The 22,788-nt window shown below is 41.1% G+C and overlaps 1 protein-coding gene across 1 annotated transcript in view; it reads left to right on the top strand.

Annotated features, from left to right (window-relative positions):
• Positions 1-1,728: 1,728 nt before the first annotated feature.
• The window catches only part of HMGCS2 (3-hydroxy-3-methylglutaryl-CoA synthase 2), a gene marked incomplete at both ends in the record, with an annotated part of 31,952 nt that continues 10,892 nt past the window's right edge, over positions 1,729-22,788 (top strand). The window contains 2 exons of the mRNA XM_080692070.1: positions 1,729-1,832; positions 19,111-19,565. Of these exons, the coding sequence (XP_080548196.1) occupies positions 1,729-1,832; positions 19,111-19,565 (559 nt within the window). The remainder of the gene's footprint in view (positions 1,833-19,110; positions 19,566-22,788) is intronic.

The following is a 22,788-nucleotide window of genomic DNA, read 5'->3' as shown; positions in this document are numbered from 1 at the left end:
TGTTAGACAGAGGGGTTAGCTAAAAGAACTGAGAAGTGAATTGTGACATTCATAAAAGACCTTCACGGTACCATGAGAGGGGCGGGGGCTGAGATTCATTTCAGAAAGGGGAACCTTTGCATCTATAAGTAAAAGAACGAAGTAGAAAGGCCAGAATCTAGAGTCAAAACACATGGTGAGTCCTCAGCCAGAAATTCACTCACTGTTGGTCTTTGGGGGGAAGGAAAATCATACTTTTCTACAAATTTCTGACCTCAGTGTGTGTGTGTGTGTGTGTGTGTGTGTGTGTGTGTGTGTGTGTGTGTTACTGGGACTGAACCCAGAGGTGTTCTACCTCTGAGCTACACACCCACCCCCTATTTTATTTCTGAAACAGGGTCTCACTGAGTTGCTGAAGTCCCTGCTGAATTACTGAGGCTGGCCTTAAACCTGCAATCATCCTGTCTCAGCCTCCCAGGTGCTGGGATTACAGGTGTGCGCCACTATGTCCGACTGAAATTCTTAAAGTAAGTCTTTCCTTCTTAGAAGAACTTGAGCTTCAAATAGCAATCCCCTCTTTGGGGTTCTTGTACCTTTACTGCACACTAACTGTGCTCCAAGTAGAAATTGTGTAGAGCTAGACAAACATAATGGTGACAATAAAGGTAAGAGAAATACCTCAAACTCAGTAGATGTTAATACCCAGCCCTTTACTGCTGTGCTAAGTTACTCCCAACTACTTGGAAAACTACTATTAAAAGATTCATTCCCAGCCAGGTGTGGTGGTGCACACCTGGGACCCCAGTACTTGGAAGGCTGAGACAGGAGGCTTACAGATTCAAGCCAGTGAACAACAACTTAGTGAGATTCTGTTTCAAAATAAAAAAATAGAAAGGGCTGGGGGTGGAGCTCAGAGGTGGAACAGCCCTGAGTTCAATCCCCAGTAAAACACACACACACACACACACACACACACACACACACACACATTCTCTCTCTCTCTCTCTCTCTCTCTCTCTCTCTCTCTCTCTCATAAAGATTCATTCCCTTTGGTTTTAAAACATTTCTCCCTCCCTCCCCACCTCTGCTTTTTTGGAATGGTACTAGGGACTGAACACAGTGCTCTACCATTGAGTTTCATCCCCATCTCTTTTTCAATTTTTTGAGACAGGGTCTCATTAAGTTGTTGAGGCTGGACTCAAGCCTCAGATCCTCCTGCCTCAGCATCCTTTAATAGCCAGGGTTACAGACATGCCCCCACGGTGCCCAGCTGGAAGATTTTTCTTGTAATGCACAAAATATTAAAAAGAGTAGCAGGTGACACCACAGAGAGGAACATGGAGCAAAATGAGAGGGACTCAGATGAGGAGTCAGGGTCCAAGAGAGGCCGGTTGGGTTTCTCCTGGTGTTACCAGGAGCATCAGAACACACATCCCCCCTTATGCTGCTATGCAAAAACAAAGCTGCTACGTGAGCCAGAGAAAGGGAGAATCGGAACCAGCCATTCCCACACACACCCAGGAACAAGGCAGCTGTGTGCATTTTGAAGAGATGATGTTTTTCTTTGACCCGCCCATGTTCCGAGCAGGACCTTTGGCCCAGTTTTAGCAGCAGGCGCTGAGCCTCCATAAATGGAGGCGGGGCTTCTGAGTCAGGAGTCCCAGCACTCTATAAAGCTAGGCCGGCCACTGCTGGGCATCTCTTCCTGGGACTGTGATCTGCTCACTGAGTTCTGCCTACTCCCCAGAAATGCAGCGGCTGTTGGCTCCAGCAAGGCGGGTCCTGCAAGTGAGAAGGGCGATGCAGGAGGCTTCCCTCACCCCGGCTAGCCTGCTCCCCGCAGCCCACCAGAGGTAAGTCGCCTGGTCCCCAGGGTCTTTTAGAGGCATTATGGAACCACAGGAAAGCGCACGGCTTCAGAGACGCAGCTTCATCTTCTCAGGGTATCAGCTGCTCCATCTCTAAACAGACAGCCCCCTTTCTGCTAGAAAATTGGAGGGTCCCAAGCCTCTGACACCTGCTGCTTGGGAACTCCAGCATCCTTTACTTTGACAGCTGCAAGAAGCAGCAGGACCCACAGCTCTGGTCTCCCCTCCCTGTGTCTCATCTCTACCCAGACCCGCTCCTGACAAGACCCTGGTATCCTGCAACCGCAGCCGCACTATGACTAACACCAGTGGCTCTAAGTGACTGCAACAAAATGCGCAATGGACTGGGAATAAGACCCTGCATTTCTCTGTGCTCTGGTCTTATGCAAAGGGGGGATGAAATGTAAAGATAATGTGTGTATGTGTGTTTGCATTAATATTGTGTGTGCATGTGCTTGTGTAAGAAACACACACACACACACACACACACACACACACACATCTTTTCTTTGTCAACAGCCCACTCAGTCTGTTCCAAATGCTTGCAGTTCTCCCAGTAATGGTGATGACGACTTAGCTAGCTAGTGTCTTGGGCTCCTGGCCAGCTGTGTGTTATTATCTAGTCTCTAAACCAGGAGACCCTAGGACTAGCCCTATTTTTCCTCTGCACTCCATGAATACTGAATACTTAGAAAAACACTTAGTATCTTCTCTTGCCTTGCACCCGGGGAACCTGGCCCATAGTTGTGGTGGGGAAGGGTTAATGCTTAGTCTTCTCTTTGTTTTTTTCATGACTCAACCGCCTTCCACACGTTCCCACCCCGAGCCAAACCACTGCATGGAGATCAGACATCCAGGCACAAAATTTAGCTGTTTCCATGTTTGTGAGCAAGGGGCTGATGTGCTGTTTGCTTGTTTTGATAAGCAACAGTTGGCCACTAGTGGAGAGACAGAGGCCAGTCCTGGCCAGCAGGCTGACATCTCTGGTTCAAACTCCTGGAAATCTCACTCACATTTCCCTTTTAGCATAGTCATGTTTAATCCCGCCTTCCACCGCCAGAACTAATAAAAAAAAAATGTTCTTTATGGGATCCCTTTTCTCTAGATGTCTATCTCTTCTAATCCACCCAGCATCAGTCTCTGAATCTAAGCGAGATCCTGCCCTCCACCACCCGGGTGTCACCCACCGTACCCCCGGCCCCCTCCCTCGTAGGGTCCCTGGCTGTTCAGTCGCCCCTCTGGTGGCCTCCCAAGGCCCTTTCATCCTTCTCCAACTCTTCTGCAGCAGAAACACCCTCATCCATCAAGGCAGATCTCAATTACAGCTACTGCTCAAAACTCCTGTGGGTTTTGCCCACACCCTGGCTGTGGTGCTCATCCCAGTCGGCCTCACAGTTGGGTTATATGTGTGCCCAGCTCATTCCTCACACAGGTCAAGGACATCTCCCAGAACCTTGCCCTCCTCTTTGCACAATCTTTTCACCCCCACTGCATACTCCCCAGCAGGGTGCCTGGTCTTAATAGTCAGTTTTGAAACTCAAAAAAGGAGGCATGATGGAGTAAAGGAATAAAAGCTTGCAGTAGCCAGGTGTGTGCTGCATTCCTTTAATGCCTTTAATTCCAGGCCCTGTTTCAAAGTAAAAAATAAAAAGCCAGATGTGGTGGTACATGCTCGTAATCTCGGTACTTGGGAGGCTGAGACTGGAGGATAGCAGGTTCAAGGCCAACCTCAGCACTTAGTGAAGCCTTCCACAACTTAGTGAGACTGTGTTTCAAAATAAAAGAATAGAATAGGGCTGAGATGTAGCTCACAGGTGGAATGTCCCCAGGTTTCATCCCCAGTACAAAGAAAGAAAGAGAGAAGGAGGGAGGGAGGGAGGGAAGAGGGAGGGAGGAGGAAAAGGAGGAGGAGGGGGAGGAGGAGGAGGAGGGGGAGGAGGAGGAGGAGGAGGAGAAGGAGAGAGGGAGAGAGGGGGGGGGCATGGAAGTAGACTGTACCTGAGTTCATCCAACCAAAATTGAATCTAATTTAAATAAAGTGGGAGATTAGAAGAATACCGTTAGCTACAGTGCTGTGATGTTTCTGGAAACCTTTACATGTTAGTGTCTTCAAAGCTCTGAAATCATGAAATCCAGAAATTATCCTACCAAGACAATTACAAAGTTACCAAGTGACTGGCTCTTAGAACCTCTCTTGAATCTTAGATTTCTAAGTGGGATGGAGGGAGGGGGCCCAGGGGAGGCAGCATGAGAAGGAGGTGAGGGGGCAGTCAGGCTGGCAGCTCCCAGTGCTGGCTAACCATTAATTAGTCCCCAGTGCTGGGAAGCTCTTCCATAAATATTTGGAAGTACAAACTCCAGTTATTTGGAGGGCATCAAATACATAGAGCAGATTAAATAAACTCCACACCGCTTCTGTGTGGTATGAATGGACACGTGTCCCTCTGCCCACTATCTCGGCATCAGAGAAGCCACTCCCCCCCCCCCCCAGTAGTCTCTAAAACCAACCGTCATGATGGGACAATTGGAGATCCATTCATATGAATGGCAGCTTCTTTGGCTTTGGGACTCAAGAAAGTAAAATATCAGAATGTTTGTAATTCATGAAAAACTACCAGGTTGGCACATCACAACTTCACCATCATGTAGAAAGGGGAGAGGCCACTGCAGGGACCTGCCTGTGGGAGCGCTCGGGAGATGGCATGGTGAGCTCTCCACTAGGGGCTAGAGGAAGAACTCCAGATTTTCAATAGTGAGAGTCAGGGTTGAGCAGGCAGGCTGGCGCACGCATGTAATCTCAGTACTTGTGGAGGAAGGGTAAGTGGAGACAGAATTGCAGGTTCAAGGTCAGTCTCAGCAACTTAGGAAGACTGTTTCAAAATATAAAATGAAGCTGGGCGTGGTGGCGCTTGTGGGCGGAGACAGGAGGATCGCGCAGGTTCAAAGCCAGCCGCTCTGGGTTAAGAGACCCTGTATCCAAATTTAAAAAGTATAAAAAAAAAAAAACAGGTCTGAGAGTGTAGCCCGGAGGTAGAAGGGTTTCCAGGAACCCCTGTACCACCAAAATAAAATAAAATTAAATAAAACAGGTTAGGAGTATAGCTCGGAAATAGAATGCCTCTGATTTTAATCCCAGTCCCAAAAAGCAGAATAAAGTCAGGGTTGATGAGAAGCAGAGAGGGCCACACAGGAAACAGAATTGCTTTCCTCTTCTCCTTACCCCTCCCTCATTTTCTCTCAGCCCCCATTTAGACTTGCTCTTTCTACCTTCTGGGTCCCCACAGGACTGCCTGCTCTACTACAGCCAAACAAATGCTGCCCTGTGGCCCTAGGCTGTCTTGTTCACGCTTGTCTCTCAGCTCTGTGTTGGTGTGCTTGATGATACTGAGAAGCCCCTGCAGAAAACGCAGACAAGAAAGTAGGGAAAGGGGCTTATGTTCTTATGTGGTTATGAGAGAGAGAGAGAGAGAGAGAGAGAGAGAGAGAGAGAGAGAGAGAGAAGATAAAGAGAAGATAAAGAGAAGACTGGGCATGGTGACACATGCCCGCAATCCCAGTACTTGGAAGGCTGAGGCAGGAGAATCCCAGGTTCAAGGCCAGCCTCAGCAACTTAGTGAAGACCTCAGCAACTTAGTGATGCCCTGTTAATAAAAAAATAAAAAATAAATAAAAAATAAAAAGGATTGAGGGTGTAGTTCACAGGTAGAATGACCCTGAACTCAACCCACAGTACCAGGAGAAAAAAAAAGATATTGAGAAGATACTTTAAAAATGAATAAAATTGGCTATTTCCAACTTCTAGAAAAGGACTGTTCCAAAGCCTTTCTCTGGAATAAAACTCTTTATCACAGCCTTCTCTTAAACTGCATCCCCACTTCTCTAAATAAACCTCTTACATTCTCCTAATCGAGAAAAAAGGAATGAAATGTTAAAAATTATGTCTTATAGGGGCTTATAACATATGTAGAAGTAAGATATATAACAGTAATAGCTGAAAATGATAGAGAGGATAAATTAACTTAATGTAAGGCTTTTGCATTGCTCAGAAAGTAATATAAATATTCTTAAGTTTTTAATACACCCACAATTAATTATACTTATATATTATGTTAATTTTATTTATGGAGTACACTGTGTCATTTTAAAGTTTGTAAACAATGTGTCATGATCAGGTAATTAGTGTATCTATCACTACAGTAACATATCAAGTTTCTTGTGTTGGAACATTCAAAATCATCTCTATTGGCCAATTTTGAAATAGTCAATTAATTGTTGTTGACCATAATTATCCCACTATGTGGACATTAGGAGTTATTCCTTCTACCCAACAGAACCCTTTAACTCTCCTTTCTCCATCCCTCCTTCCCTACAAACTTCTTAGGCTCTAGTCACCACAATTCTATCCTCTACTTCTTTGAGATCAACATCTTAGCTTCCATATATAAGTGAGAACATGTAATATTTGTCTTTCTGTGCCTGAGATGTTTCATGTGTGTCACATCCTCCAGTTCCATCTACAATGACGGAATTTCATTCTTTTTTATGGCTAATATTCCACTGTGCGTATATGCCACAATTTACTTATCCATTCCTCTGTGGATAGACTCCTTGGTTAATTCTGTATCTTGGATGTTGAGAATAGTATTGTAGTAAACATACAGGTGTATCTGCCTCTTTGATTTTAATTCCTTTAGAAATATACCTGGTAGCAAGATGCCCAGATCATATGGTAGTTCTAATTTTAGTTTTTTGAGGAACCTTTATACTGAACCTCTATACTGAACTTTATGGACTGAACCACAGTCCCTAAGGGCTGTGTTAAATCTACATTTGCACCAATGGTGAAGGAAAGTTTCCTTTCCTCTGCCTCCTCACCAGCACTTGTTACTCTTTTTGATAACTGCCATTTTAACTGGGGAGGTGGGTGATATCTCATAGTGGTTTTTTGGGGGGTACTGGGGATGGACCCCAGGGGCATTCTACCTAGAAGTGACACCCCAGCCTTATTTTTTCTTCTTTATTTTAAAACAGGATCTCAGTGAGTTGCAGAGGGCCTCACTAAGTAGCTGAGGCTGTCCTCGAACCACAATCCTCCTATCTCAGCCTCCCAAATGCGGGGATTACAAGCATGTGCCGCCACGCCCAGCTCTCTCATTGTGGTTTTGACTTGCATTTTCCTGATGATTACTGATGTTGAACATTTTTTCATAGGCTTGCTGGCCATTTGTGCTTCCCATTTTGAAAAAAATGTCTATCAAGTCATTTGCCTATTTTTAAATGGAATTATTTGGGTTTGTTTGCTGTTTAATTTTTTGGGCTCATTATATACTCTAGAAATTGTTCCCTTGACAGATGAATAGTTTGCAAATACTTTCTCCTATTCTGTAGGTTGTCTCTTTACTCTAATTGTTTCTTTTTCTCTACAGAATCTTTTTAGTTTGATATAATTATATTTAATTATATTTGCCTATTTTTTGTCTTATTGCCTGAGCTCTTGGGGTTACATATAGTTTTTGTTTTGTTTTCTTTTTTTGGTACTGGGGCTTGAACCCGGGGGTGTTTTAACTCTTGAACTATACCTCCAGCCTTTTTTATTTTGAAACAGGATGTCACTGTCCTCAACTCTGTAATTCTCCTCTCTCAGCATCCCACCAAGAACTGGGATTATACACTGCACTCAGATAATTGTTGCTTTTGTATAAAGAAATAAGACAATTGCTGAGTAAAAAGTCAATAAAGCAATCTCATCCAAAATAGCTATAAAATACCTAGGAATAAATTTAACCAAGAAAGTGATAATGTCTATAATGAAAATTATAAAACACTATTTTAAAAAAAGGAAACACATGCACAAAGGGAAGGCATCCATTTTCATACATTAAAAGAATTAATATTGTTAAAATGTCCATACTATCCCCCCAAAAGAAAACTAGAGACCTATATCTTTGATGAACATAGATGCAAAAATTATCAACAAAATACTAACAAATAGAATCTAGCACACATAAAAAAATTATATAGTACAATTAATTGGGATTTAAGCCAGGAATGCAAGGCTAGTTTAATATATGCAAATTCATAAATGTAATACATCACATCTACACAGGAATAAAGCCATATGATCATCTCAATAGATGCAGAAAGCCGGGCGTGGTGGCGCACGCTTGTAATCCCTGCGCTTGGGAGGCAGAGACAGGAGGATCGCACGGGTTCGAAGCCAGCCGCGCGCGTGGGCTTAGGAGACCCTGTTTCCAAATAAAAATGTAAAAATAGGTCTGGGAGTGTAGCCCGGAGGTAGAAGGGCTTCCAGGAACCCCAGTACCACCAAAAAAAAAAAAAAAAAAAACAAATCAATAGATGCAGAAAAATATTAGATAAAACTCAACATCCCTTCATAATAAAACTTCTCAAAAGTTAGGTATAGGGGGAATTACCTCAATCCAATGAAGGCTATCTATAACAAACTCCCATCATATTAAATGGGGGGGGGGAGCTGAAATGATTTCTTTTGATAAGTGGCACAAGTAAAAGATGTCCATTTTTTCTCTCTCTCTCTCTCTCTCTCTCTCTCTCTCTCTCTCTCTCTCTCTCTTTCTCTTTTGGTGGTACTAGGGGTGGAACCCAAAGGCTTTCTACCTCCGAGCTATACTCCCAGACCTATTTTATACTTTATTTGGAAACAGTCTCACTAAGTTGCTGAGAGCCTCACTAAGTAGCTGAGGCTGGCTTCGAACCTGTATGATCCTCCTGTCTCAGCCTCCCAAGCATGGGGATTACAAGCATGAGCCACCACACCTGGAAAAGATGTCCATTTTCACCAGTAGCATTTGATATAGTATTGGAAGTCTCAGTCAGAGAGAGAAGAAAAAAGAGGGAAAAATGTGCATTCACATAGAAAAGGAGGACTTCCAATACTGCATAGAACATCTAAGAAAGCAGCTCCTGGTCCTGAGAGAGTGAGGTAGTAGTCTTCCAGCTAGCCTTCCTTCCAGCCTACAGGCTTTTAGTCAAGATGGGTGATAAGCCAGATTTGCCAGAAGTAGAGAAGTTTGACAGATGAAAACTAAGAAACACTAATACTGAAGGAAACAATATACTCTTCCCTTCAAAGAAATTATCCAACAGGAGGAAGAAAGTGTTCAAACAGCATTAAATGAGAATCTCCTCCCAAGAGCAAATTCTAACATTGCCTCAGAGTTTTGTTTTTAGGCTTGTTTCTTTTTTGTTGTTGTTGTTGTTGTTAAATAAATTTTTATTGGTACATTGTAGTCATACATCTTAATGGGATAAAAATCTTGTGGAGATATACACACACATCACCCAATCACCCCTACCCAATCCCTAATCCTTCCCTCCCTCTCCCTCCTTTCCATGGTTGGTTTCCTGATTAACTTTGATATTTTTGTTTTATTTTTCTTCCATATATGGTCAAGTTATTTTTGACAATGTTTCCAAGAACATTTGTTGAAGGAAATAATAATATTTTCACTAAATATTGTTGAAAAATAATAACTACATGAAAAAGAATAAAATTGGGCCCTTACCTAACACCATATACAAATATTAACTCAAAATAGATAAAAGACCTAAATGTAAATCTTAAGACTATAAACTTTTAGTAGAAAAACCAGGGCCATAAAACTTCACCACATTGAAATTGGCAGTGATTTCTTGGATATGATTCCAAAGGCACAGGCAACAAAAGAATAAACAAACTTTATAAAAAATAGAAAAATATTGCAAATCCAAAGACAATGTAAATAGAATTAAGAGTTACTGATAAAATGGGTTAAAATATTTCCAAATGCTATATTTGAAGGTGTATATATATACATTTTTTTGGTGGTACTGGGGTTTCTGGAAACCCTTCTACCTCTGGGCTACACTCCCAGACCTATATTTATACTTTTTTATTTGGAAACAGGTCTCTTAAGCCAGCGCGCTGGCTTCAAACCTGCGCGATCCTCCTATCTCCACCTCTCAAGCGCGGGAATTACAAGCATGCGCCACCACGCCTGGCTATCTGAGGGTATATTAATATTACAAATATAAATCCTAAAAATTAGCAACAATAAAAGCAAACAACACAATTTAGAAATAGGTAAAAGACTAAAATAGATAATGAATCTCCAAAGATTTTTATATGACCAATAAACACATGAATATCACTCATCATTATCATAATATAACTAATCATTAAGGAAATAAAAATAAAAACTATAGTGAAATACTACTTCACATTTGTTAGGATGGCTACTTAACATGAATTACCTTGCTCCAGCCCTTTACCTTGAGTTTGCTCCTATCTTTACTTGTAAAGTGTGTTTCTTGTAAGCAGCAGATGGATGGATTCTGGTTTTTAATCCATTTTGCCACTTTATGTCTTTTTATTGGGGAATTGAGGCCATTTACATTCAGTGTGATTATTGAGAGATAACTTTTAATTCCTAACATGTTAAGATTTTATTTCTGTTTGAAATACTATTTATTCTTCTTTGCTTAGTTGTCTGCTGGATGGAAAATCTTGTTTCTGGTTCTTGTGCGTATTACCTATTTCTTCTTTGTAGTTCATCTCTTTGAGTATTTTCTCTAGCACAGGTTTTGAAGACATAAATTCCTTCAGTTTCTGTTTGTCATGGAAGCTTCTTATTTCCCCATCTAATTTGATAGATAGTTTTGCTGGGTAGAAAACTTTTGGCTGGAAGTTGTTTTCTTTCAGAGTTTGGAATATGTTACTCCAAGCCCTTCTGGCTTTCCTGACTTGGTTTGGGAAGTCTGGAGTGATTCTAATTGGTTTGCCTCTGAATGTCACTTGGCCCTTTGTTTTTGTTGCCTTTAATATTCTCTGTTTGGCTTCTACATTGGTCATTTTGACAATTATGTGGCATGGGGAACCTTTTCTCTGATCCTGTCTAAATGGAGTTCTCTAAGTTTCCTGGACCTGCGTATCAACCTCTTGCTCTATGTTTGGAAATTTTTCTGCTATTACTTCCTTGAAGAGATTATTGATCCCTTTGGTTTTACTTTCTTTTCCCTCCTCTATTCTGATTATTCTTAGGTTAGCTCTCTTAAAATGGGCCCATATTTCTTCAATATCAGATTCCTGCTGTCTGATATTTTTTCTAAGTTATAAATTATGCATTCATTTTTGGAGTGATCATCTTCTAGGAGCAAGATTCTATTCTCCATGTGGTCTAACTGATTGTTTATAGTTTGAAATGATGCCTTTACTTCAATGATTGCATCCTTTATTTCTTTTAGACTCTTTCTAAATTCTTTTAGAAAGTCCTGTATTATTTCTACAGTTATATTCCTGATTTGACCTTCTGGAGATCTCTGAATTCCTGTGTTATCAGGTTGTGATAATATGGGGTTGTGGGTGTTCATTGCTCTATTGTTGTTCCTCTTTCCCATGATTTCAGAAGTTTGTGCCTTCTCTGGGTTCTTCCCCAGGTCACCACAACTTTACTTAGGATGCTCTGGATCTCGAGTTTGTTGTAATCTCAGCTGCCACTACTCCTTTACTGGATTGTATCATAAAGTCTCAGACCCAGGGAGTTAATCGAGGCTGCACGAGACCATGGGGGTGCCGGGCTGGGCGTTTTCCCACAGGGAGTTGCAACTAGGGTGTGGTATCTTTGCCACCACTACTCCTTCACGGGGTTGGACTGCAAAATCTCAGACCCAGAGAGATTATCAAAGCTTCGCAAGTCCCTGGGGGGTGTCGTGCTGGGATTTCTCCTATAGGGACTGCAATTTCACTTACAGCTATTGTGCGTGCTGATCAGGAGCTGCTGCAGGCATGGTGAACTCACTGAGGCTGCTGGCAATATGGCACCGCTGCCACACCCTCCGCCATGAGGCTGGCATATTTCTTTCCTGGTTTTGAGCCCCATTCTGCGTCCCTGGAAGGCGTGATGAGCTTGGCCACTGGAATTTTTAGACGTTCTTTGTGCCGAAAGAACTGCTGAATTATACCCAAATGATCCGCAGCTGCTCACTTCAGCTCCTTGTTTACCTTTCCTCTCTGGAGCCTGGTGCTGTGAGGCATGATGGCGCTGGTGCAGCTCTGCAATGCGGGCTGGTTTCTTATCTGGTCTCTGGTTGTTCTAGTCTTCTTTTTCTCTGTCCCTTGTGTTTACATTTTTTATTTCTCTGCTGATAGTGTTTTCTGGCCATGGAAAGCGCTGATTTTGTGGCAACAGAGATCAAGTGTTAGCAGGACTCGTAAATGCTGCTTTTCTTGGTCGCCATCTTCCTGGAAGTCCTTAGGCTTGTTTCTTTAAACCTATAGGTTTGTCAAGATTTTAGGCACCTTATGGCTTCTCACCTGTATTCTCTAAGAGGTCAACAGTAGTCATCAGTATTCAACAGTAGTCAACATCCCCCTAAACTCACCTTAAACTTCCCTTGACACACAAATAAATTAAAAAACACAAATGTTGTCAGTAATCTAAAAAGAAAAAAAAAAACAGGAAAGAGAGAAAGAAACAAAGAAAGAAAGAAACAAAGGAAGGAAGGAACAAAGAAAGAAAGAAAGAAAGAAGAAAGCAATCTCATCTAAGTTCAGTGGCACATGCCTATAATCCCAGTACTTAGGAGAATCATAGGTTTGAGGCCAGCCTCAGCAACTTAGTGAGATCTTATTTTAAAATATTACTTTTTACTTTAAAAATAAAATAGGGCTAGGTATATAGCTCAGAGGTAGAATGGCCCTGGGTTCAATATATAGTATAGCACACACACACACACACACACACACACACACACACACACAGCAATCTCATGCACAACAGCTACAAAGAAAGTATAGAAATAATTTTAAGAAAGTGAATGATCTCTATAATTAAAATGATAAAGCAACGATGAAAGAAATTATGGAGACACAAGAATGGAAAGACATCTCATGTCTCATAGATTAAAATATTAATATTTCTTATTTTCCCTTCCTTCCTTCCTTCCTTCCACTTTTCTTTTCTTGTTGTTGTAGTATCGTTGTCTCCTTTTAGCATCAGGTTATACTGTCCTCATAGACTGAATTGGGACAGGCTTCCTCCCGTCAAATATGTTGGGATAGTTTGAAATGAAGTAGTGTTTGTTCTCTTTTGAAGGTTGGTAAAATTTAACAGTGAAGCCATGAGTGGCTTTTCTTTGTTGAAAGAATTTTTGTTTCTTATTTAATTTCATTACTTGTTATTATCTTCTCAGGTTTTCTGTGTCCTCATCTTTCAATAATGGTAGATTGTATATGTCCAGAAATGTATCCATTTGATCTACATTTTCAGATTTGTTAGCATATTTGTTAATAATAATCCCTAATAATTTTTTGTATGTTTGTGGTGTCAGTTGTAATGTCTCCTTTTTCATCTCTGGTTTTATTTTTTACTTTATGTATTTATTTATTTGGTACTGGAGATCGAACCCAGGAGCATTCCACCACCAAGATACTACCCCAGATTATTTATTTTTTCTTTTTTTGGCACTGGGGATTGAACCTAGTGGCATTCTACCTCTGAGCTCCATCCCTAGTCCTATTTTATTTTTATTTTGAAACATGGTCTTGCTAGATTGATGAGAGTCACTACTTACTGAGGCTGTCCTCAAACCAGTAATCCTCTTGTCTCAGCCTCCCAAGTATTGGGATTACAGGCCTGCACCACTATTCTTGGCTTTATTTTATTTTATTTTTTATTTGAAACAGATCTCATTAAATTCCTGAGGCTGGCCTCAAGCCGGCAAGCCTCTTGTCTCAGGCTCCCAAGTGCTGGAATCACAGACGTGCAGCAGTATGCCTAGCTTCTACTAAATTTATTTGGGCATTTTTTCTTGGCTAGTCTAGCTAAAAGTTTGTCAAATTATTTTCCCCAAAAACTCGATTTTATGTATCTTTTTCACTTTTTAGTCCTTATTTCACTTTTTTTCTCTGATATTTGTTATTTCTTCCCTTCTCCTAATTTGGATTTGGTCCATTTTTGCTTTTCTAGTTCCCTGAGTTACATAATAAGATTGATTATTTGAATCTCTCTATTGTTTGAGGTAGGCATTTATTGCTATAAGCTTTCTTCTTAGTCCTACTTTTGTTTTATCTCACAGGATTTGATATGTCGTGTTCTTATTTTAATTTGTTTCAAAAAGTTTGTAAATTTCCCTTTTGATGTTTTCCAATGACCCATTTGTCAGTAGAGGCAATATTGTTTAATTTTCATGTATTTGTACAATTTCTGAAGTTACCCCTTGTTGCTGATTTCTAGTTTTATTCCATTCTGGCCAGAGCAAATATGTGGTATGATTTCAGATTTTTCAATCTGTTGAGTTTTTGTTTGTAGACTAAAATATGACCTAGCTTGGAAAATGTTCCATGCGCTGATCAGAAACATGTGAATTCTGCAGCTGTTGGGTGAAATATTTTTAAATGTCTGTTAGGGTCTCCTGGCCTCTACTCGAGCTTAATTCTGTTATCTCTGTTTACTTTTTTCTGAATGGCCTGACTTGAGGGTGAAAGTGGGGCATTGAAGTTCCTTACTGTGTTACAGTTAATTTCTCCTTTTACATTAATGTTCATTTTCTGCAATTCAGTTCTCCTGCACTGGGTGCATATGTATTTACAATTATTTCTTGTTGCTGAATCAATCCACTCATCATTATATAGAGACATTCTTTATTACTTTTTACCATTTTTAACCTAAAGTCCATTTAATCTCATATAAATATAGCTGCATTTATGTGTGTTTCTTTTTCTGTCTTTTTATTTGTAGTGTATTTACTGGTTAAGTGAGTTTCTTGCAGAAAGCATATCATTGACTTTTGGCTTTTGGTTTGTTTTTAAAACATTAAAATAGTCAATATATTTGGGGGGATGGGTACTGGAGGTTGTGCCTAAGGGCATTCTAACTCCAAGCTACACTCTCAGCCCTATTTTATTTTCTATTTTGAAATAGGGTATCACTAAGTTGCTGCAGATCTTGTTAAGTTGCTGAGCCTGGCCTCGAACCTGCAATCCTCCTGTCTCAGCCTCCCAAATACTAGGATTATAGGCATGAGCCACCATGCTTAGCTGACCAATCAATGTCTTTTACCTGGAATATCGAAACAGTTTAATTTTGTAGTTATTACTGATAAGTATAAGCATATTCCTGTTATCTGTTAATTTTTTCTGGTCATTCTATATATTCTTTATTCCCTTTTTCTTCTCTTCTTTCATCTTTCAGTTTTGGTAGTTCACGTGCTGATGGGGCTTTAGTCTCTTTGTGTGTGTGTGTGTCTGCTCTACTCTTGAGTTTTATCATTTTTGATGTTTTATAGTGGTAGTTATCATCCTTTCACCTCTAGGGTAGGGCTCCTTTAAGCATTTCTCATGGGCCACTGTGTAACCCCCTCAGACAGAGACAAGCATCCTTCTCAGGTGGTGAGAAATTCCCTCAGGTTTATCTTACCTTGGTAAGTTTTATTTCTCCCTCATTTCTGAAGCTTAGCTTTTCTGGGCATACTATTCCTGGTCCGTGATTAATTTTTTTCTTTCAGGACTTTAAATATATTATTCTATTCTCCCTTGGCCTGTCATAATTCTGCAGAGAAATATGTTGTTGGTCTAAGGGGATTTCTTTATATATCATTTGACACACTTTTCTTGGTATTATTAGAATTCTCCCTTTGTCTTACACTTTCGATTGTGTGTGTGTGTGTGTGTGTGTGTGTGTGTGTGTGTGTATGTAATGATTCAACCCAGGGGCATTCTACTTCCTAGCCCTATTTTATATTTTTTATTTTGAAACAGAGTCTCGCTAAGTTGCAGAGGTCGGTCATGAACCTGTGATCTTCCTTTCTCAGCTCCCAAGTACTGAAATTACAAGTGTGCACCACCACACCCAGCTTTAACAGATCTCTTTTAGCCAAATCTATTAGAGCCCATTTGAACTTCCTGAACCTGGATATTCACATCTTTCCAAAGATTTTGAAAGTTTTCAGCATCTATTGTATTGGATAGGTTTTCTATGACTTTCCTCTTCTCTTCCCATTCTGGAATACCCATAATGCAAAAGTTGGCCTGCTTATGCTTCACATAAGGTTCAAATTATTTCTTCCTTATTTTTTATTTTTTTAGACTGGATTATTTAAAAAGACCTGTCTTCTTGAAGCTCAAAAATTATTTCTTCAACCTGTTGTTATACTGTTGTTGATCTTGACTGTACTTTTTATGTCATTTATTGAGTTCTTTAGCTCCAAATTTTATTTTTTTATTTTTTTATTTTTTGCAGGTCTCACTAAGTTGCGGAGGACCTCACTAAGTAGCTGAAGCTGTCCATGAACCGTGATCCTCCGTCTCAGCCTCCCAAATGCTGGGATTATAAGCGTGTGCCACCACACCCATCTTCCAATGTTTTTAAATGAGCTCTCTCTGTTTGCTTTTGTAATTCATTTATTTATCTTCTTAATTTCATTAAATTGTCTGTCTATATCTTTTGCATTTCATTGATTTTCCTTAAATTACTTTTTTATTCTATTTCAGGCAATTTATTATTTATCTTTCCTTTGGGGTTTGTTGCTAGAAAATCATTGTGTTCCTTCATTGTGTCATGTTACCTTGTTTTTTTGTGCTTCTAATGTCCCTGTGTTGGTGTTTCTGCATTTAGTGGGTTGATTACCTCTACCAGTTTTATATTGGTGGCCTTCATTTTTTCCAGCTGATATGTCATGGGTATTTGTTAGACTGCAGTTGAGTTGCTTTCAGATGCGTACTTGAAGGTAGTGGCTGTCACTTCTTCAGATGCAATTAATGTTGGTGACACTTGTGGGGCTTCAGTGGCCCAGGCTATGGGAGTTGTGGGATTGCGCCACCACCTGGGATGAGGCTCTCCTAGGCAAGATAGATTCACTAGCAGCTCCATGTGTGGTGCTTTTTGGGGGGACACCTGTTAGTTTCCATGGATGATATGGGGACACAGAGGCACCTCGGATGACCAAGTGGGTGTGGCACCCCAGATGGCCATGCTTAGTAGTAAGGAGGGTGCCTGTCTCTGTTTGAGGGGTTGAACAGCAGCTGGGCCTCACTAGCTGACCCAGGCAGGGCTCTTGTAAATAGCTGAAAGCCAGGATTGACATTGTGGGACCTCCAGAGGCCAACCTGGAGGGTGGGTTGCCTGTCTGCTTTTCCAGGCCTCAGCAGCTTAAGTTTCTGGGGTGGCCATCTCAAATATATATTGGGGGCTGCAGGAGGATGGATAGGGCCATCTAGCTGCTTCCCAGGACTGTTGGAAGGCTGCTTCCTGGGCAGCAAAAAGTGTGCCTCTGTGATTAAAAGCCTCAGTGTGTCCTGTCCAGCTGCTTTCCAGGGCTATAGGAGGGTAGGCAGGACCACCTGGCTATTTCACAGGGTTGGGTTAGCCAAGCTAATGGGTAAGCAGCACCATGCCTGCTTTACAAAACTCAAGGTTGGCAGGGTATCAAGACAACACCATGTAACAGAACTCAGGATGGGAAAGGTTACAGTGTGAGCTGGGCTCTTTTTTTTGAGACAATGTTGTGGCGTGGTAGACTGGCAGCTCTTCAAATTTTGCTAAGGGCCAACAAAGGCTTCTGACTTTCCCCAAAGTAAATGCCTTTTAAGTATTTGTGGCATGAGTGGGAGCTTCTGGATGCCTCCCTCTTGCCCTTTGCCCTCTCAGAAAAGTATCATTTTGTTCACAATCGATTTTGAGAATTGAAGGGTAGATACTATGAGTTTAGTTCCCTTTTTATAAAATTATGACATATCTCTATGTTCTGCAATGTCTTTGCCACATTCCCACTTAATTCCAGGGCTCTGACTCAAACATGCCAGAGAAATAGCTACAGTTTTTCCTTGCTGTGAAGGGAAACACGGCAGGCACTTCTGGTTAGCCTTCTTGCTGATGTCCCCTCCCTAGTAGAAGTATTAAGTTAGATTATAATAAGTATGCATATTAATTTCTAGGGTCACCACTAAAAGAAAATAAAAAATAAAGTGGAATAACAAATATTTGCTTAATCAGAAATAATTCAAGAAAAGGAGAATAAAGAAACAAGGATAGTGGTGCATCCTTGTAATGGCAGTACTTGGGAGGCTGAGACAGGAGGATTGCAGGCTCATAGCCAGCCTCAGCTACTTAGTGAGGTCCTCCGCAATTTAGCAAGATTGTTTCAAAACAAAAAATAAAATAGGGCTGGAGATGTAGCTGGGGGGGGGTTCAATTCCTGGAAAACACACACACACACACACACACACACACACACACACACACACACAAGCAAAGATCACATACTCATATAAAAATATAAACAAATAAGTGATAGACTTAATTCCAGCTATATCAATATTTACAATAAATATTAAAAAATGACTAAATACTCTAATTGAAACACCCCTGTTGTCAGATTTGTTAGAAATGTGTGTGTGTGTGTGTGTGTGTGTGTGTGTGTGTGTGTGTGTGTGTTTTAATGGTACTGGGGATTAACTCAGGGACATTCTACCTCCGAGCTACATCTCTCAGTCTTATTTTTAATGTTTTGTTTTGAAACAAGGTCTTGCTGTGTTGCTGAGGCTGTCCTCAAACCCGTGATTCTCCTGTCTCAGCCTCCCAAGAACTGGGATTACAGGCATGTGCCACCACACCTGACTGTTAAATGTTTTAAGAGACTCAACTATACACAGTTTATAAGAGATACACGTTAAATATAAAAACTCCGAGATGTTGAAAGTATAAAAGGACAGAAATGTAAAGACTTTTAGTGGTTGAGAGTATACAAGTACGGGATTGCTATACAAACAGTAATCAGGAAGCTACTGTAGATACACACGCGCGCATATGCACGCACGTGGGCACGCGTGCACACACACATGTTACTGGAAATTGGACTCAGGAGCATTCTACCTCTTAGCTAGACTCCCAGCCCTTTTTAAATTTTTATTTTGAAATAGGATCTTGCTAACTTGATGAAGATCTTTTAAGTTGCTGAGGCTGGACTTGAACTTGCAACCCTGTCTCTGCCTCTCAAATTTTGGGATTCCAGGTGTGTACCACCATGCCCAGCTTCTAATGTAGCAATATTGAGAACAGGAAAAACAGACTGTGTGATAAGAGTAGAAGGGTCAATCCAATTAAATGACATAATAATACTAAATTTTTACTCATTTGCTGGCAGCTTCAAAGTATATTAAAACATGAATTAACAGATTGTCATATGACTGTTTTGGGGGGAAACTGGCTCCAGACCAGTTGCAAGATTATGATTGTTATCTGCCCCACAGGTTTTCTACAATCGCTGCTGCCCCCTTGGCCAAAACAGATACCTGGCCAAAAGATGTGGGCATCCTGGCCATGGAGGTCTACTTCCCAGCCCAGTATGTGGACCAAACAGACCTGGAGAAGTACAACAAAGTGGAGGCCGGGAAGTACACCGTGGGCTTGGGCCAGACCCACATGGGCTTCTGCTCCGTGCAGGAGGACATCAACTCCCTGTGCCTGACGGTGGTGCAGCGGCTGATGGAGCGCACGCAGCTTCCGTGGGACGCCGTGGGACGCCTGGAGGTGGGCACTGAGACCATCATCGACAAGTCCAAGGCCGTCAAAACGGTGCTCATGGAGCTCTTCCAGGACTCAGGCAACACCGACATCGAGGGCATCGATACCACCAACGCATGCTATGGCGGCACCGCCTCCCTCTTCAACGCTGCCAACTGGATGGAGTCCAGCTACTGGGACGGTAGGTGCTGCTTGTGCAGTGGGTAAGAAAGGAGCTGGGGCTGGAGGCTGAATCCTATCAGGGTTGCTTCTCAGCTTCCCCATTGCTTCTTAGATGACTTTTTTTTTGTGTGTGTGTGGTACTGGGGGTTCCTGGAAGCCCTACTACCTCCGAGCTACACTCCCAGACCTATTTTATATTTTTGAAACAGGGTCTCTTAAACCAGCGTGGCTGGCTTCGAACCTGCGCGGTCCTCCTGTCTCTGCCTCCCAAGCTCAGGGATTACAAGCGTGCGCCACCACGCCCGGTCTTAGATGACTATTATTTATTTATTTATTTATTTATTTATTTATTTATTTATTTATTTATTTATTTATTTTGCAGTACTGAGGATGGAACCCAGAGGCATTCTACCTCTGAGTCCTATTTTTTATTCTTTATTTTGAAACAGGGTCTCACTAAGCTGTGGGGGGCCTCACTAGGTAGCCGAGGCTAGCGGAGAAACTGTGATCTTCCTGTCTCATCCTCCCAAGTATGGAGATTACAAGCATAGGCCACCATGCCCAGCTAAGGGATGATTTTTTAACAAAAAGTCAGGGAGCCTGTTCTTGGGAGTGTTGTCAGCTTAAGTGTGTCATTTCAAACAAGTAGATTCAGCTGAGTGGCTGAAGATAGGGCTGCAGGGGCATCTTTCTTCCATATGATGTCTTGGTAGAAAAATAAAATATTGACATGTGGATTTTTTAGCTTTGTCTGTAAAATAAAAAGCACGTCTAAGCTTGAGCCCGAGCACACATCAGGCCTGGACTACACGTCTGAAGAGGAGACCAACCACCAGGACCAGAAGAGGCCAGTGTGGATGACCTCTGCTCTGACCTAGCCGGCCTCCACCGGGGACCCTCGGGTGGGAGGGAGGGGCTCTGGAGCTCCTCGGGGAGTTCTGATCCAAAACAGAGAAGAGACAGGGCAGGAGGGGAAGAGAGCGGGACTGGCCCAGACTTGCTGAGAGCTCACATGTTCTATTGTCTTTTTAAAAGTGTAAGTAAATGAAGCTTAGAGTTGGAGGAAAAACACACACATACACTAAAGCGTGTAAAGTAAAGAAAAAGTCCCCTTTGACTCCCATGACCACTTCTCAGAATTGAACACTAAAAGTTTCTATGTATTCTTTCAGGTTATTTTCTATGTACCTGAAAGCATATACTTAGTGATTCAGCTTTAAACACTGTACTTATTATAAAACAGAAGAGCATAATCCTAGAAGTTGAACTGCAGTATATTGATTTAAAGGTTTAATAAAATGTTCCAAATTGCCTCTAAAATGTTGCATTAAATTACACTAAATTACATTTTTACAATACATGTTACCAAGCCTTCTAATTTTTGTCAATAAGTAAAATAATAATGATTTTGTTTTGCTTTGTTTCATTGTAAGACAGTTTGAGTATTTTTTACAATGTCTATTGAGTATTTTCCCATTACATAACTTGTCTTTCTTAGGAGACTTTTATAAATGAAGGAAAATAGATTTTGTTGGCTACAAATATCGTAAATACCCAGTTACCTTTTGACTTTTTTCTTTATACGAGGTTTTGATTTTTATAGTCAAATTTACTGACCTTTCTCTAAATGACTTATAAGGGTTTTTTCTATAGATTCTAATTTTTCACAAATAAACACACACACACACACACACACACACACACACAAAAAAAAAAACACTGGGGTTATTATAATTCTTCTTTTTTTTTTTTTTTGGTGGTACTGGGGTTTCTGGAAGCCCTTCTACCTCCGGGCTACACTCCCAGACCTATTTTATATTTTTGAAACAGGGTCTCTTACGCCAGCGCGGCTGGCTTCGAACCTGCGCGATCCTCCTGTCTCCGCCTCCCAAGCGCGGGGATTACAAGCGTGCGCCACCACGCCCAGCCTGGGGTTATTATAATTCTTAAGAAAAGGTCCTTGGACTTTCATGAATTTACATTAGAATCCCGACTACATCTTTATCTTACTGCTTAGCTATGTAGTTTGGGGCAAGTGACTTGAATTCTTTGGGCCCCAGTTTCTTCCTATGTAAAAAGTTATTACTATATCCGCTATATCGGTTTATCACGAGGTTTAAATTATATGAAAATAAGGCTCCCACCAAGGCTACAGGTGAAGTCCAGGGCTTCCTCACAGGTTAGATGGGACACTAAAATCACTTGCATGTCTCACACAGATTCGAGTTTTGATAGAAGTACTTCTATCAGACTAAAGTGGAACAACTCATAGTCAAGATAATAATTACTTATTGGACAATAGTCCATCAGAGAGCTAGTTACTATGACTCACTTACATTATATGTGGCTACTCAACACTAACTCTTTTCACAACGAGAGTAGTACCAAGCAGCAGTTTGGGATCCAGCCTGAACTTGGTTAGAATTTCAAATCCTGTATTCACAAGGTATGAGACTTTAGACAAGTTACTTAATCCGTTTGGAGGGCAGTGTCTTCATCCGTAAATGTTGACATTAACTACCTCATTGAGCTGTTTTAAGAATTGTTTTATAGCCAGGTGTGGTGGCACACACTTGTGGAAGGCTGAGACAAGAGGACTGCAGGATTGAGACCAGCCTCAACAACTTAGTGATGTCCTCAGCAACTTAATGAGACCCTGTTTCAAAACAGAAAATAAAATAGGGCTGGGGGTAGCTGAGAAGTAGAGTGGGCTTGGATTCAATATCTGCTAACACGAAGGAAAAAAAAAACTGTTCAAGGATAGCTTTTATGTAGTTCCTATTTTAAATGTTGGTTTTCCTCCCTTTTTCTTGGCCTTCTATGATTTGGAAGATATTTCAGGATCATGGTGATTGTTACCAACGTGAATTGTCTATATAAGCACCAGTTAATACATTTGTCATTGATTTCAGAAATAGAATTCTGAATAACTGCATATTATATAGCTAGAATGTGAGTACACTGAGGCTTTTGTTTTTGTTTTTCAGTATTGGGGATTGAACCTAGAGAATTCTACCTCTGAGCTACACCCCCATCCCTTTGTATTTATTTATTTATTTGTATTTATTTATTTATTTATTTATTTATTTTTGCGGGTTTGGGGTTGGAACCCAAGGGCATTTGACCTCCAAGCTACAGCCCCTACCCTATTTTTTATTTTTTATTTTTTATTTTTAAAATCAGGTCTCACTGAGTTGCAGAGGGCCTCACTAAGTAGCTGAGGCTTTCTGCAAACCAAGATC

This window comes from Muscardinus avellanarius (genome assembly GCF_963383645.1).
Source record: "Muscardinus avellanarius genome assembly, chromosome: 3".
Classification (NCBI taxonomy): Eukaryota; Metazoa; Chordata; class Mammalia; order Rodentia; family Gliridae; genus Muscardinus; species Muscardinus avellanarius.
The sequence above is the reverse complement of the archived record's forward strand: the minus strand, read 5'-3'. Positions and strand labels throughout refer to the sequence as shown.